General features: G+C 40.7%; 2 protein-coding genes across 6 annotated transcripts; both read right to left on the reverse strand.

Moving 5' to 3' along the window:
• Positions 1–88: 88 nt before the first annotated feature.
• On the reverse strand, positions 89–11,331 carry LOC135526428 (adhesion G protein-coupled receptor E5-like). 4 transcript variants are annotated; one of them, XM_064954794.1, is made up of 12 exons: positions 6,918–7,195; positions 5,087–5,186; positions 4,571–4,702; positions 4,346–4,477; positions 3,724–3,852; positions 3,568–3,605; positions 3,328–3,441; positions 3,089–3,251; positions 2,491–2,613; positions 2,197–2,363; positions 1,896–2,054; positions 89–962 (listed from the first exon to the last, which is right to left on the reverse strand). In XM_064954794.1, the coding sequence occupies exons 2-12, from the start codon at positions 5,169–5,171 to the stop codon at positions 804–806; spliced, it is 1,401 nt and encodes a 466-aa protein (XP_064810866.1). In that variant the 5' UTR covers positions 5,172–5,186; positions 6,918–7,195; the 3' UTR covers positions 89–803. The 4 variants fall into 4 exon arrangements, with proteins under 4 accessions (XP_064810866.1, XP_064810867.1, XP_064810865.1 ...); XM_064954795.1 differs by lacking the exon at positions 6,918–7,195 and adding an exon at positions 5,300–6,116; XM_064954793.1 differs by lacking the exon at positions 6,918–7,195 and adding an exon at positions 5,300–6,115 and having other exon boundaries at positions 5,148–5,186.
• Positions 11,332–11,464: 133 nt separating this feature from the next.
• Positions 11,465–16,413, reverse strand: LOC135526431 (fibrillin-1-like). Of its 2 annotated transcripts, none has more exons than XM_064954803.1 (6): positions 16,293–16,413; positions 16,068–16,199; positions 15,446–15,574; positions 15,290–15,327; positions 15,046–15,159; positions 11,465–13,602 (listed from the first exon to the last, which is right to left on the reverse strand). In XM_064954803.1, exons 1-6 carry the CDS (start codon positions 16,363–16,365, stop codon positions 13,444–13,446), a joined length of 645 nt encoding a protein of 214 aa, XP_064810875.1. In that variant the 5' UTR covers positions 16,366–16,413; the 3' UTR covers positions 11,465–13,443. The 2 variants fall into 2 exon arrangements, with proteins under 2 accessions (XP_064810875.1, XP_064810874.1); XM_064954802.1 differs by lacking the exon at positions 11,465–13,602 and adding an exon at positions 14,202–14,969.
• Between the last annotated feature and the right edge of the window lie 633 nt (positions 16,414–17,046).

A 17,046-nucleotide genomic window follows, 5' to 3' on the forward strand; every position in this document is an offset into this window, starting at 1 on the left:
AAGTGTTTACACCATGTGGGCAGTTCTATAGGCCTAGCCTCATGAGAGGCAAAAAAACAATGTCTTGGGTGAGCAATGATCAAATTCATTGTACTTTCAGTATGATGTTGTGCTTTATTATTTTTACAAAACGGACAGCTCATATTTAGACATTTATGTCAGAATGAAGGAAATAATAGCAAGATGATTTGTGGATTTAAATACCTTCTCAAGCACTGTAAAATAAACAGGAAAAATATTACTGTCACTTCAAATAAGTCAGTTACAACAACAACCAAGTGGCATAAAATTTACATTTAAAAAAGAGGCAGCAGAGTAGCCTAGTGTTTACAGTGTTGGACTAGTAACCGAAAGGTTGCAAGTTCAAATCCCCGAGCTGACAAGGTACAAATCTGTCATTCTGCCCCTGAACAGGCAGTTGACCCGCAGTTCCTAGGCTGACTTGCCTAGTTAAATAAAGGTACAATTTAAAAAAAATACTGGACAAATGCAGCGTTGAATGGATATACCACTATTCTCATCTCTACAAATTACCAACCATGTTTATGAGACTGAAATGACTTATGTTGCCATAGAGATGAGAGCTCATTTATTACAGTCCAGAACTGATTTCTATACATGAAAAATTGTATATCTATTAATAAAAAGTTATGTTTTTGTTTTTGTTTGTTTGGTACATTTTTAAACTACTTAAATAAATACTAATTCTGGTAATTGGATGTCCTTGCAAGCCAAGAGACAACATTTTCAAATGAATTCCAAGTAAAGCTTTTCTTATAACACAAATAGTTCAAATCCATGTCTTATTTTCTATGTAGCTGTACTTCATGTTGCAGCCGGTGTCCTCCACGGCGTTTGCGGCTGACAAAGCGACACCACAGGGTGGTGATCAGGGACAGGACCACACAGGTCAGTGCCACAAAAACACCCACCCACATCACCAATGACAGCTGCCCGCTTCCCTGCCAATGAGGAATAACAAACATCAGAAACACACCATCTAGACAATACGAACATATCAAACACAACAGCAGCACTCAAGCACTCAACAAGCATCAAACTCCCTAAATAATGTAACAAATGCATCAAACACATTTAGCCGTTTAAAACATTAACCTTTCCAGAGGAACCAAAGGAAGTCTCTGACACAGATATCCTGGAAGATGGTTTCACCCCCATCAGATGTGCTACACTAGCTAGGTTTCCAGACAATTTGCGAAAGATGTACATAGGAATACTCTAAAATCTGCATTAAAACAACATTTTCATTTTCCCACCAGAGAGGTGTTTCCATCAAAATGACTTGTTACAAATAAAAGGCTGTACGTGATGACATAGTGCACATAAAATACCCTTTGCGGTTAAATTAACATGTACCGAATAAAAAATTATGTTAAATGGGTTTACAATGGCATTTTGAATACTACTGATGGTTTTCTCAAGAAACAAAAAAAGCTTTATATAGCAAATGTGCGCACTCCAGTTTTGTCACGTGCCCTTAAGCCCACAGCGCTATTTGAAAGCAGCATCAAGCTCATCACCATGCACATTCACCACCCTGTGAAGTTCAACATAAACATACTTAGTCTGTTGCCTAATAAACTGCATGCTTTCCCGACAAGTCATAGTGGGAGGACCACACACGGCATAGTGTGTCTCCAAGTTTACTTCCATATCATGGTTATTATATCAATATTTGGCCATAAAAGCATTTCCACCGACATGTCTTGCATAATTATTTTTAGCGACACAATCCCACCTTGTCTAGATTATTTTGTTTTCTTGACATTTAGAAAGTTTCCATCAGGCCTGTCATGACATTTTTCATCCGACATGTACTTTACTCGCATAAAAAGGTTGGATGGAAAACTGGTTAGTGTTCTCATCACCTTTACCTGTTGCACTTTGTTCAGCAGAGTGAATGTGCTGAGATGGTTGCAGGAGCACACAGTCTGGTTGGAGTTTGACATCACTAAGGTGCAACCCCTCCCAGACCACACCCCCGGTCCATTCTCATCCGACCAATAAACACAGGTGGGGTCAACATCACTGGACTAGGACACAGTGTATATGGGTTGGGATCAATTCCATTTAGACTCAAATTCAGGAAAAAATGTGACTTAATGGAAAATATATCAATGAACAAAAACACGTTTTACTGACAGTCAGAAACTATTAAGTAGAGACAAGTGTTACCTGCAGGTGATGGAAGGTGAGATTAACCTGTTGGGGCAGGTATGTTGTGTTGGAGTTGCTAACGGAAACTGTCACAGCACTGGACATGAGCTGCTGGCTCTGATGAGAAGTACTGTCCTTCAGACTATCCAGATTCTTATGGCTGAGCAGAATGACAAATGCATACCCTGCACATAAAAAACAACACAAGAAAACACAAGGCCTGATACAAAAACATATACAACTCACAATATCTCAATGTGTGCCTTTAATAATATTTGGAGCAGATGATTGGTACTGTAGGACTGTGGCTACCTGGGTAATTCTGGTCATCTCCAACCACCGTCTCCCAGGTGGTGTCAAGTTGAGTGTTCTCATTGGTCAGGCTGACTGGTCCTTCAGGTGGAGTCTTGTCTCTTCTCACCATAATCTCAACCTCTGTTTTTCAACATATTGACAAAATCAACACAGAGCAGAAATCACCATTACTGAAAGAACACAGTATTGCATTAATTATATTTTAAGTTGACACAATGTAATGTGCTCGTTAGTGCTCCGTTTATGGTCAGTATGGTGCTCAGATTGCAGTACCTGTGAAGTGGTAAGTAAATGGGAAAGCGTGATACCTAGTCAGTGGTCCAACTGAATGTGTTCAACTGAATTGTGTCTTCCGCATTTAACCCAACCCCTCTGAATCAGAGAGGTGCAGGCAGCTGCCTTAAATCCACATCCACGTCTTTGGAACAATGGGTTAACAGTCTTGCTCAGGGGCAGAATGACAGATTTTTACCTTGTCAGCTTGGGGAGTGAATCCAGCAAACTTCCGGTTACTGGTTCAACATTCTCACCACTAGGCTACCTGCCGACCCATTGTAAATATGTGGTCAGAATGTGCTCAGTGTGTTTATATTACCTGTGTGGTTGGTCTCTATCCTGGTCACGTTCTCTGTCAGCAGTGGAGCGATCAGTCTGAATGAGATTTCAATCGTCCTCAGTAACTTAGTCACTTCACTGCTACTACGGTGACCATTGGACTGGAGGCCCAGTTGAACAACATCAGTGGTATTAACCAGTAACTAGAGAAGAGACACATGAGGGTTTTGTATGTGTGTGTGTGTGCGTTTGCATGTGTGTTTCTGTGTGGTGACTTACTGTCAAAAGCACATCTCCAGTTGGCAGCAGTCTTGTCAGTCCAGGCAACATAGAGTTGCTCAACACCAAACAGTTGTTTCTCAACAGAGACCAACTATCAAAGCCTGGTAGAGTCTGGGAGGCAGGGAGGGGGGAGAGGGGGCATGTGCATTAGTGGGAAAATGCATAACACATTTCAAGTTCAAGTAAAAATACCCTTTTCTCAATTAATAATGTAATAATTCTAAAGTAAAGCTTTACCTGTCCAGGCTGTGTTTCGTACTGGTCACAATTAAGCTCTAAAGTTAAAACATGGAGACATTATCTCAATACCCTTCTACAGTACATTATGTACATAGCTGTGCATGATAAAGGAGTACATCATGGACGACAAGTGGAATGGTGCTTGTCTCTCACCTACACACTTAGTTTGGTTTTTGCCAAAGTTAGTAAATCCAGCAGGACACTGGCACCAGTAACTTCCAATCAGGTTTTGGCAGATTCCCCCATTTCCACATACTCCGTCTGTATTACACTCGTCAATGTCTGAAAGAGGAAGAGAGAAAGAAAGAGATGAGGAATTAAGGGAGAGATGTTGAAAGTGTGGGATGACTAGAAAGGATGTCACACACAAACATTTTACCAGTGATATTCTCAGGCTCTAATCTAAACCCAGGAAGACACAGTTTTAAACAGCCTGCGGTGTTGACGCATGTTCAATTGTCCCCACAGACGGGGAGAATGTCTATACACTCGTTGATATCTAAATAATGTTGAGTCCAAGTGTAAGAGAGTTTAAAATGTTTCCACCTTCTTCACCAAAATGGTACATTTTCGATGGCGCATCTGGCTAATGTGTTGTCAAGCAGACAGTTATGTGTGTTTGTTAATCAGAGTTTGATGAGTTTGAGCCAGGCACAGCGAAGCCTGTTACACAAGGAGTAAATACCAGTTGAAACAGAATATTATGGGTCAGTCAACATAACACAGCAGTGGACGGGACAGTCAGAAGACTCAAGAAGAATTGTGTTCCTCTCACCTACACACGGAGTTTGTCCGTTGCCAGAGTTCCTAAATCCATTGGGACACGTGCACAGGTAGCTACCCACCTGATTAAGACAGGTTCCCCATTTCCCACAAATATTTGGGAACGTAACACACTCCTCTATGTCTGAAAGAGAAAGTGTGTGGTGAGGATGAGATGGAGAGATGAGGGTGAGAGTGTCTGATTCTAAGGATGATACTAAAAACAGAGAAGACTTACCCAAGCATTGTCGCGCGGCACCAGTAAAGTCATCAAACCCAGGATGACACAAACAGAAGTAGCTACCCTCAGTTTTGAAACAATCTGAATTGTCCCCACAGATGAGGGAGTTGCTACTGCACTCGTCGATATCTAAATGACACCACATATACAAAAGAATGTTATACACGCGTAATGTTGTTACATGGCCATTTAAAAGCACTGGTTTTGGCTAGTCCTGCTTACATACGATTCACTCTCAAACTCAAGGTATCCATAAGAGTACTGATTCAAAGCTCTATACATCAGAGGAAAATAATGTTTAAAGTTCTGACAGATCATATTTACGTCAAAATAAATACATATTTTCTGAATAAAGACCCCCCTTAAAGTGGATGGTTTTAATGTTCTTGAGCTAGGTCTGGTTAATGCTGGAGAATGAACAAATGAGCTATGTATAAATTACTGATATAGGTGAATATTACTGATCAACTTAACAATACAATCATTTACAAACATTAAGTCTAAAACCCTCACGTTCAGTCTTCATCATCATCACAAATAGCATAAAACAAAACCCCCTTAGCTTCAGCCCCACCTTCCTGTGGCGCTCCATGACCATAGTCCTTGAGAAGCGCTAAATGAAGACACAAAAGAAAGGTTGAACTGCACACATACATATAATATATATCTTTTAAACAGACTCAGTGATGATATGTTGGTCAAATAAAAAACTGAACAGTTACCGACCCAGAATCAGGAGAAATATAATTGCTCCCATGCTCTCTGACAAGCGATGAGTTAATGTCAAATACCAGCTTGGCTTTAATTCTAAGTAATGATTTGGTAACGTCACGCATGTGGTAAGCACAGTGAAGTATGAATAGCTCATCTTATCTAGCAACATCTTTCTCTTTAAACAGCAACTGCCCCTAAAAACCAACTTCTCATTTAGAAAACAGTCTATGTGGCATCTATAGGAGTCCGAAACGTATTCTTTACTGCCAAAATCGACTACCAAGTATAAATAGGATCATTTTTCATAAAGTCATTCTTTAACCAAGTTTTGTGAGATTGTGGTCGTGAATACTGCATCACAACATAAATGAAAGTTGCGTTTGTTGAAATGGAGTGGAATGGATGGAATGGACTGAATGGAATATTATCAAACCCATGAAAACCATGTTTTTTATACCATTCCATTTCCTCCATTCCAACCATTATTATGAGCCATTCTCCTCCTCAGCAGCCTCCCCAACTGTTCAATACTGCACACAGATGGCAGCACACAAGTCATCATCAGTTCGGAGTGCAGCTGCACATGTCCTTATCCAGGCACTTGTCCTCTCCTGTCTGGACTACCGCAACTCGCTGGAGGCTGCGCTCACCACTTGTGCAATCAACCCCCTGCAACTTATCCAGAACTCAGAAGCCCGCATGGTTTTAAACCTTCCCAAGAACCCTCATGTCACCCCGCTCCTTCACTCACTCTACTGGCTTCCAGTCGAAGCTCGCATCCACTACAACACCATAGTGCTTACCTACGGAACAGAAAGAGGAACTGCCCCTCCCTACCTTTAGGCTATGCTCAAACCCTACACCCCAAACCGAGCACTCCGCTCCCCCAACTCAGTCTCATGGCACGGGTGGGGGAGCTCCCACCTCAGCCCAATCCAAGCTCTTCTCTGTCCTGTTACCCCAATGGTGGAACCAGCTTCCCCCTGAAGCTGGGTCAGCAGAGTCCCTGCCCATCTTCCAAAAACATCTGAAAACATACCTCTTCAAACGGTATCTTAAATAATTATCCTTCTCACCTCGACCACCCGCCATTTTTTTTATTAAAAAAGAACACTTGCACTTGACACCCCCACCCCTCTTCTAGCTCTGAATCTACCGATAGCTACATTACTGAAGGAAAATGTACTTTCTATGCCTGTGATATGTGGTTCACCCACCTTGCTATCTTAAGATGAATGCACTAACTGGAAGTCGCTCTGGATAAGAGCATCTGCTAAATGACTAAAATGTATATGTAGCTGTCTCTTTTCTCTCAATTAGTTGGTGTCAAGTTGAGTGTTCTCATTGGTCAGGCTGACTGGTCCTTCAGGTGGAGTCTTGTCTCTCCTCACCATAATCTCAACCTCTGTTTTTCAACATTGACCAAATCAACACAGAGCAGAAATCCCCATTACTGAAAGAACACAGTATTGCATTAATTATATTTTAACGTTGACACAATGTAATGTGCTTGTTAGTGCTCCGTTTATGATCAGTATGGTGCTCAGATTGTGGTCAACCTGTGGTGCCTGCGAGGTGGTCAGTAAATGGTAAATATGTGGTCAGCGTGTGCTCAGAGTCTGTGTGTTACCTGTGTGGTTAGGTCTCTGGCAGCAGCTGAGCGTTCAGTCAGAGAGATTTCAATCTTCCTCAGTAACTTAGTCACTTCACTGCTACTACGGTGACCATTGGACTGGAGGCCCAATTGAAGAACATCAGTGGTATTAACCAGTAACTACAGAAAAGAAACAAGAGTTATATGCATGTGTGTGTTTGTGTGTGGTGACTTACTGTCAAAAGCACATCTCCAGTCAGTAACTATCTTGTAGGTCCAGACAACGTAGAGTTGCTCAACACCTAACTGTTTTTCTCAACAGAGACAAGAAACTATCAAAGCCTGGTACAGTCTGGGAGGGGGGGGGGGGGGGCATGTGAATTAGTGGAGAAATGCATAAAACAATTCTAGATCAAGGAAAAATACAATTTTCTCAATGAATAATGTAATAATTCTAAAGTAAGGCTTTACCTGTCCAGGCTGTGTTTCATGCTGGTCACAGAAACTCTAAAGCACATATGTCAGAGTCAAGGCCCGCGGGCCACATCCGGCCCGCGAGAAGGTTTTTTACGGCCCCTGGGATGATCTTGATTTATTATTAGAACCGGCCCGCAGACCGCAGCAAGCCGGCAGCCCGCAGATCTTTTACACGCACCAATACTACATTTCCCACAATGCAACGGTGACGCACCGAGCAGTAGGCTGCTTCATTTCAATATTTATTGGCACAGCAGTCGTCAGCATCACAGTAAAATTAACTTTCAGATACCCATCAAAAATGGCAAAACGGAAGGTGGACACTGAGAACCGGGGTTTCAAACAAGGTGGGAGTCGGAGTATATGTTCACGGAGGTAGCTGGAAAACCTGTGTGTCTTCTGTGTGGAGAAAGTGTGGCGGTACTGAAAGAGTATAATCTGAGACGACATTATGAAACGAAACACGCGGACAAAAACAAGAATATGGACATGGAACAAAGGCTACAAAAGGCAGAGGAATTAAAACGAGGCCTCAAATCTCGACAGGCTCTGTTCAAAAAAGCCAAATCACAAGGCCAGGCTGCTGTCAAGTTTTATTTTGTCTATGTTTGGCAGCACATACCTGTGTGAACAACTTTTTTCTTTGATGAACCTGAACAAAACATCACACAGAAGTCGACTTACTGCTGAACACCTCCACTCAATTCTGAGGATTTCCTCAGCTCAGAGCCTTACCCCGAACATTGATGAACTTGTGGAAAAGATGGGACACCACCAAGTATCACCCTCAACCTCAAACAAGTGAACATTACTGTGCAATCACATATTTAGAGTTTTTACTCAGTTCAAGTTTAAAAGTTAAAGTTTAATATTTGTTTTCACTGCATGTTACTTCTCCTTAAACAAAGTGTTGTTTTTGATTAATAGATTTTTGCACTTTATTTTATTGTATTTCAATCCAATTATATTTTAAAAATATTTCAGTTGAGTGGATGATAGAAAATTGCTATTATTGTTTTTTTCTTTGAAGTAAATTTAGCCCACTTTTGCTAAAATAGAAAATATAGGCTACTGATGGTGCCTTGAATACCGGTTTCTTTCATTTAATGTTCATGTTATGGGGATTTTTATATAAAGGAAATTTGTCTTTTGTGTCTGTTGAAAATTAAAGATTACTGACAGAGCCATAAGAAAATATTGCTTTATTTATCTGATCATATTGGAATATATTTGTTAGGTTTTCAGTAGGTTCAATTAGGTTCACTAGACTATATGCGTCATTTAAAAAATTTTCAATGAACATTCGAACAGTCCGGCCCTCGGCTTGTAGCTAAATTTTTTATTTGGCCCTCCGTCCATTTGACTTTGACACCCCTGCTCTAAAGTAAAAGCATCTCAATACCCTTCTACAGTACATTATGTACATAGCTGTGCATGATAAAGGAGTACATCATGGACGACAAGTGGAATGGTGCTTGTCTCTCACCTACACACTTAGTTTGGTTTTTGCTAAAGTTAGTAAATCCAGCAGGACACTGGCACCAGTAACTGCCATTCAGGTTTTGGCCTGGGTAAATAAAACTTGACAAGGAATGTTATGGGGGTTCAGTAGTCAGCCTGTACATGGAAGACAGACAAAAGGTAGCCACCTTAGAGTATTTAGACAAAACCCAATACAACAGCATCCAAGAGGAAATGTGTCTCTCACCTGCACACTGAGTTTGTCTGTTGCCGTAGTTACTGAATCCTGTGGGACACTTGCACAGGTAGCTGCCCAGCTGATTGACACAGATTCCCCGTTCCCCACAAAAATGTTGGTTCTCAACACACTCATCTATGTCTGATAGAGAAAGAGAGTGGTAAAGGGAAAAGTAGTGGAGATGGAAAGATGATTAAAGATTGTATGTTTACAAAGAGAGGGTGATAATCCCTCATGTTAACACAGTCACACTTTCAATAAGATTATATTGACCACCACATGATTCAAAGCCAAGCGATCTGAAGCCAGAATAGCATTGACAGTAATAGCTTTCAAAGGTGTTGATACGAGTTGAATAGCCTACAGATGTTCTTCTCATTTAAGCACTCATTATATCTACATGAGGGAGATGAGAGGTGAATTTAGAAATACTAGATTATCTTCCGAAAAAACATCCCACTACAAAACAGTACATAGTGTTGAACGTTCCTAAACAGGGTCTGTTTAATGCTGGAGATGATCAAAGGTCAACAATACTGTTCAAAGTACAGCACCAGTCCAAAAATGAGACACATTTACTCAGTCAAGGTTTTTCTTTATTTTTACTATTTTCTACAATAGTGAAGACATCAAAACTATGAAATAATACATGTGGAATCATGTAATAACCCAAAAAAAGTGTTAAACAAATCAAAATAGATTTCATGTGTTAGATTCTTTAAAGTAGCCACCATTTGCCTTGATGACTGCTTTGCACACTCTTGGCATTCTCTCAACCAGCTTTACCTGGAATGCTTTTCTGGCAGTCTTGGAGTTCCACATATGCTGAACACTTGTTGGCTGCTTTCCTTCACTCTGCGGTCCAACTCATCCTAAACCATCTCAATTGGGTTTAGGTCAGTTGAATGTGGAGGCCAGGTCATCTGATGCAGCACTCCATCACTCTCCTTCTTGGTCAAATAGCCCTTACACTGCCTGGAGGTTTGTTTTTGGGTCACTGCACAAACCAGATGGGATGACGTATCGCTGCAGAATGCTGTGGTAGCCATGCTGTTTAGGTGTGCTTTGAATTCTACATAAATCACTGATAGTGTCACCAGCAAAGCACCTCCACACTATCATATCTCCTCCTCCATGCTTCACGGTGGGAACGACACATGTGGAGATCATCCGTTCACCTGCTCTGCGTCTCACAAAGCCACGGCGGTTGGAACCATAAATCTCAAATTTGGACTCATCAGACCAAAGGACAGATTTTCACCGGTCTAATGACCATTGCTCGTGTTTCTTAGCCCAAGCAAATCTCTTCTTCTTATTGGTGTCCTTTAGTAGTGGTTTCTTTGCAGAAATTTGGCCATGAAGGCCTGATTCATGCAGTCTCCTCTGAACAGTTAATTTTGAGATATGTCTGTTACTTGAACCCTCTGAAGCATTTATTCGGGCTGCAATTTCTGAGGGTGGTAACTCTAATGAACTTATCCTATGCAGCAGAGGTAACTTCCTGTGGCAGTCCTAATGAGAGCCAGTTTCATCATAGCGTTTGATGGTTTTTGCGACTGCACTTGAAGAAACTTTCAAAGTTCTAGAAATGTTCCACATTGACTGACCTTCATGTCTTAAATTAATGATGGACTGTCGTTTCTTTTGCAAGTATGTTAACACAGCTGAAAACTGTTGTACTTGTTAAAGAAGCAATAAAACTGCCATTAGACTAGTTGAGTTTCTGGAGCGTCAGCATTTGTGGGTTCGATTACAGGCTGAAAATGAGCAGAAACAAATAACTTTCTTCTGAAACTTGTCAGTCTATTCTTGTTCTGAGAAATTAAGGCTATTCCATGTGAGAAATTGAACAATTAGCCTTTTAAAATTATAAACCTGGATTAGCTAACACAGCGTGCCATTGCAACACAGGAATGGTGGTTGCTGATAATGTGCCTCTATACGCCTATGTTGATATTCCATTAAAAATAAGGCGTTTCCAGCTACAATAGTCTTTTACAACATGAACAATGTCTACAATGTATTACTGATCAATTTGATGTTATTTTAATGGCCCAAAAATGTGATTTTCTTTCAAAAACAAGGACATTTCAATGATGATGTGTTGGTCAAGTAAAAAGCAGAAAATTGACCGACCCACAATCAGTAGAAATAGATTGGCTTCCATGATCTCTGACAGCTGGTGAGTTAATGGTACATGTCAGCTTGGTTTTAGTTCTAAAGAATAATTTGCTAACCTCACGGATGTGGTTACCGCAGGGAGGTAAAAATATTTCCCCATAACTAGCAACGGAGTATTATTTTAAGTAGAAAACAAAGAGGAACTGACTGTGTGGCATGAGAAGACCATTTGCATCGCAATTCACATCAGGTTAATTTGTCTAGTTTTGCATAGACCACGTCCAGGAGTTCCATCCCTGAATTAGACTCTAGTGTAGAAGGTCTATCTCCAAGATCAGACATAAGAGGACACATTGATCTAAAACACCAACATGCACAATATAGACTCTTATCAACAGGGCCACATAAACCAGCTGCCTTACCAAAAGCAGACTTAGAATCCATATTTCACTCTGAAGCAAGGCTACTTATCTTTTTCTTTTCAAAATGTCTTTACAAGTTACTGCAGCAGCATTTCCCGTAACTTTCACATTCTCACTTGCTCTATCAGCATTGACGGGGAAGGGGTTTGAATGCTTAACATTTAGTGTGTCTTTGTGATTACACAAATGAAGAGGGTCTCTGTGTTTTTCTTGAAGTGGTGGTGGGACTATTTGTCCATGAAATCAATCATTTTCCTGACGAATTCTCCTTCCATAGCCGAAGCATCCTAATATATTGAAAGGCTACATTATCTAGATTTATGTTAGTTCAAAAGGTAGGTCGATTAACCAATGAAGAGAGAAGTTTCAAGAGCTATTGAGAATGAGAGATATCAAAGTCATGATAATGATGGCAAATGCATTTGTGTGATAAACAGCCTGTTGGAAAATGAAGAAGCAACTATGATCAAATGGTGGGAGACATGAGATTTACAATATTAATATCACTCACACTATGTTCCTTCATGATGACCAACGGTAAGTTTTAGGGCAGACATACATTTCTCTAGTCTGTCTGACACAAAACGCGAAGTCTTCTTGACAAAGCTATCTCTCTCTGTGCACTTGTCGTCACTAGCTACTACAGCCACAGCTTATTTCTAAAATGTCTCTTAATTAAAATTTCAGTTGAATCCTAACCCTAAACTTAAACACACGGCTAACCATATGCCTGCCTAACCTTCAACTAAAACCAAAAAGCTTCTTTTTGGGGGGATGGGGGATTTTTATGATTACAACCCAGGTTTGGAACACTCTTTCTTATTAGTCTATTAACTAATTTACTGCCTGGTGATGTCACCAGCATGCCAAATCTTCATCCTACCAAAACAGGCTGACATTTCAAACAGCTCTTACACTTAAAGGGAATTATCATAATGTCCACAATTTCACAGTCTTATTCCAACCTCAAAGTGTTTAAATATAGATAAAACTCAGGAAATCATGTTCTTGACTGCACTGGGCCTTTAAGTCCGTTTGGAAGTGTTTACACCATGTGGGCAGTTCTATAGGCCTAGCCTCATGAGAGGCAAAAAAAACAATGTCTTGGGTGAGCAATGATCAAATTCATTGTACTTTCAGTATGATGTTGTGCTTTATTATTTTTACAAAACGGACAGCTCAAATTTAGACATTTATGTCAGAATGAAGGAAATAATAGCAAGATGATTTGTGGATTTAAATACCTTCTCAAGCACTGTAAAATAAACAGGAAAAATATTACTTTCACTTCAAATAAGTCAGTTACAACAACAACCAAGAGGCATAAAATTTAAAATTTAAAAAAGAGGCAGCAGCGTAGCCTAGTGTTTACAGTGTTGGACTAGTAACCGAAAGGTTGCAAGTTCAAATCCCTGAGCTGACAAGGTACAAATCTGTCATTCTGCCCCTGAACAGACAGTTGACCCACAGTTCCTAGGCTGACTTGCCTAGTTAAATAAAGGTACAATTTAAAAAAATACTGGACAAATGCAGCGTTGAATGGATATACCACTATTCTCATCTCTACAAATTACCAACCATGTTTATGAGACTGAAATGACTTATGTTGCCATAGAGATGAGAGCTCATTTATTACAGTCCAGAACTGATTTCTATACATGAAAAATTGTATATCTATTAATAAAAAGTTATGTTTTTGTTTTTGTTTGTTTGGTACATTTTTAAACTACTTAAATAAATACTAATTCTGGTAATTGGATGTCCTTGCAAGCCAAGAGACAATATTTTCAAATGAATTCCAAGTAAAGCTTTTCTTAGAACACAAATAGTTCAAATCCATGTCTTATTTTCTATGTAGCTGTACTTCCTGTTGCAGCCGGCGTCCTCCACGGCGTTTGCGGCTGACAAAGCGACACCACAGGGTGGTGATCAGGGACAGGACCACACAGGTCAGTGCCACAAAAACACCCACCCACATCACCAACGACAGCTGCCCGCTTCCCTGCCGAAGAGGAATAACAAGCATCAGACACACACCATCTAGACAGTATGAACATCTCAAACAACAGCACTTAACTTAAGCACTCAACAAGTATCAAACTCCTCTAAATAATGTGACAAATTAATCAAACACTTACATTTAGTAGTTTTAAACATGAACATTTCCAGATGAGCCAAAGATAGTCTCTGACACAGATATCTGGGAATATATTTTCTCCCTCTTCAGATGTGCTACAGTAAGTTCACATCCATTTGGCAACAGATTTACATGGGAATACTCTAAAATCAGCATTAAAACAATATGTGCATTTTCCCACCAGAGAGGTGTTTCCATCAAATTGACTTGTTGCGGATTAAAGGCTGTGCTTGATGACATAGTGCAGATAAAATACCCTTTGCGGTAAAATGTCCATGTACCGAATAAAAAATACAAGTTAAATGGGTTTACATGGCATTTTCGACTCTACTGAGTGTTTTCTCACAATTATTTGTTTGCGCTTTATAGCAAATGTGCCCACTCCGGTATTGAAACGTGCCCTTAAGCCCACAGCGCTATTTGAAAGCAGCATCAAGCTCATCACCATGCACATTCACCACCCTGTGAAGTTCAACATAAACATACTTACGTCTGTTGCCTAATAAACTGCATGCTTTCCCGACAAGTCATAGTGGGAGGACCACACACGGCATAGCGTGTCTCCAAGTTTACTTCCATATCATGGTTATTATATCAATATTTGGCCAAAAAAGCGTTTCCACCGACATGTCTTGCATAATTATTTTTAGCGACACAATCCCACCTTGTCTAGATTATTTTGTTTTCTTGACATTTAGAAAGTTTCCATCAGGCCTGTCATGACATTTTTCATCCGACATGTACTTTACTCGCATAAAAAGGTTGGATGGAAAACTGGTTAGTGTTCTCATCACCTTTACCTGTTGCATTTCGTTCAGCACAGTGAATGTGCTGAGATGGTTGCAGGAGCACACAGTCTGGTTGGAGTTTGACATCACTAAGGTGCATTGGCATCCACGTCTTCGTCGCCCATGGAACAATGGGTTAACTGCCTTGCTCAGGGGCAGAACGACAGATTTTTATCTTGTCAGCTCGGGGATTCGATTCAGCAACCTTCCGGTTACTGTTTCAACGTCCGTTAGGCTACCTGCCGACCATTGTAAATATGTGCTCAGTGTGTGTGTGTTACGTGTGTGGTTGGTCTCTATCCTGGTCACGTTCTCTGTCAGCAGTGGAGCGATCAGTCTGACAGAGATTTCAATCGTCCTCAGTAACTTAGTCACTTCACTGCTACTACGGTGACCATTGGACTGGAGGCCCAGTTGAACAACATCAGTGGTATTAACCAGTAACTAGAGAAGAGACACATGAGGGTTTTGTACGTGTGTGTGTGTGCGTTTGCATGTGTGTTTCTGTGTGGTGACTTACTGTCAAAAGCACATCTCCAGTTGGCAGCAGTCTTGTCGGTCCAGGCAACATAGAGTTGCTCAACACCAAACAGTTGTTTCTCAACAGAGACAAACTATCAAAGCCTGGTAGAGTCTGGGAGGGAGGGAGGGAGGGAGGTGGGGGGCATGTGCATTAGTGGGAAAATGCATAACACATTTCAAGTTCAAGTAAAAAATACCCTTTTCTCAAATAATAATGTAATAATTCTAAAGTAAAGCTTTACCTGTCCAGGCTGTGTTTCGTACTGGTCACAATTAAGCTCTAAAGTTAAAACATGGAGACATTATCTCAATACCCTTCCACAGTACACTATGTACAAAGCTGTGCATGATAAAGGAGTACATCATGGATGACAAGTGGAATGGTGCTTGTCTCTCACCTACACACTTAGCTTGGTTTTTGCCAAAGTTAGTAAATCCAGCAGGACACTGGCACCAGTAACTGTCAATCAGGTTTTGAAAGATTCCCCCATTTCCACATACTCCGTCTGTATTACACTCGTCAATGTCTGAAAGAGGAAGAGAGAAAGAAAGAGATGAGGAATTAAGGGAGAGATGTTGAAAGTGTGGGATGACTAGAAAGGATGTCACACACAAACATTTTACCAGTGATATTCTCAGGCTCTAATCTAAACCCAGGAAGACACAGTTTTAAACAGCCTGCGGTGTTGACGCATGTTCAATTGTCCCCACAGACGGGGAGAATGTCTATACACTCGTTGATATCTAAATAATGTTGAGTCCAAGTGTAAGAGAGTTTAAAATGTTTCCAACTTCTTCACCAAAATGGTACATTTTCGATGGCGCATCTGGCTAATGTGTTGTCAAGCAGACAGTTATGTGTGTTTGTTAATCAGAGTTTGATTAGTTTGAGCCAGGCACAGTGAAGCCTGTTACACAAGGAGTAAATACCAGTTGAAACAGAATATTATGGGTCAGTCAACATAACACAGCAGTGGACGGGACAGTCAGAAGACTCAAGAAGAATTGTGTTCCTCTCACCTACACACGGAGTTTGTCCGTTGCCAGAGTTCCTAAATCCATTGGGACACGTGCACAGGTAGCTACCCACCTGATTAAGACAGGTTCCCCATTTCCAAAAAATATCTGGGAACGTAACACACTCCTCTATGTCTGAAAGAGAAAGTGTGTGGTGAGGATGAGATGGAGAGATGAGGGTGAGAGTGTCTGATTCTAAGGATGATACCAAAGACACAGAATTCTTACCCAAGCATTGTTGAGTGCCACCAGTAGTCATTAAACCCAGAGAAACACACACAGTAATACCTAAAAAATACATGATTTTTAAAAGCTTTAACAAGAGCAAGGTAATTGTGTTTCATTTGAAAACAGCATCACATTTTGTAAAAGCAGAATATTTCAGGTCATCCCACCCCCTTGACCTCATAACAGCTAATTCCATGGGTGAAAGCACATGATAGTGTTGAAGCAAGCTGAATTGCCCCCACAGATGAGTGAGTTGTTACTACACTTGTCGATATCTAAATGACACCACATATACAAAATAATGTTATGATAGGCGTCGTTTCCTAGCATCCTTTCCTTTATTGTTTTCTTCCTTTCCTCCTTTGCTATGCTTGCTCTCCACTACTACTGCTTGCTCTACACTACTACTACTGAATGTCACACCATCCTTCGCTCTGGCTCCCCCTCCTGTCCAGCTCAGAAGTTCGGCGTCGCCGGCCTTTTAGCTGCTGCCAAACCTGCTGTGAACAAACGCCCTTCACTCATCAACCCCGTACATGTCGTCATCATTACACACACACCTGGTTCCAATCCCCACTCTATCACTGCATATATACTCCCCCAGTCATTGTAAATGTTGCTTGTTTTCCTGAGAGGAATCTCTCCTACTATTCCCTGAGAACTTTATTATTTTGCACTTTGGGTTTTGTCCCGCTTTTATATATGGCGATTTAATAAATGTAGTAGTTCGATACCTGTGACACTGCTACAATTA

Source organism: Oncorhynchus masou, chromosome 32 (genome assembly GCF_036934945.1).
Source record: "Oncorhynchus masou masou isolate Uvic2021 chromosome 32, UVic_Omas_1.1, whole genome shotgun sequence".
Lineage (NCBI taxonomy): Eukaryota > Metazoa > Chordata > Actinopteri > Salmoniformes > Salmonidae > Oncorhynchus > Oncorhynchus masou.

What these genes read in the sequence shown, in the direction of transcription:
- LOC135526428 (XM_064954793.1), bottom strand. Translation starts at nt 5,456, where the DNA reads ATGTTGCTAGATAAGATGAGCTATTCATACTTCACTGTGCTTACCACA. An exon ending in CTGGAGATGTGCTTTTGACA is followed by an intron (nt 3,252 to 3,327) that starts GTAAGTCACCAC and finishes TCTCTTCTCTAG; the next exon opens with TTACTGGTTAATACCACTGA. An exon ending in TGCTGAACAAAGTGCAACAG is followed by an intron (nt 963 to 1,895) that starts GTAAAGGTGATG and finishes CCTCATTGGCAG; the next exon opens with GGAAGCGGGCAGCTGTCATT.
- LOC135526431 (XM_064954802.1), bottom strand. Translation starts at nt 16,365, where the DNA reads ATGTATTTTTTAGGTATTACTGTGTGTGTTTCTCTGGGTTTAATGACT. An exon ending in AAACCAAGCTAAGTGTGTAG is followed by an intron (nt 15,328 to 15,445) that starts GTGAGAGACAAG and finishes TTTTAACTTTAG; the next exon opens with AGCTTAATTGTGACCAGTAC. An exon ending in CTGGAGATGTGCTTTTGACA is followed by an intron (nt 14,970 to 15,045) that starts GTAAGTCACCAC and finishes TCTCTTCTCTAG; the next exon opens with TTACTGGTTAATACCACTGA.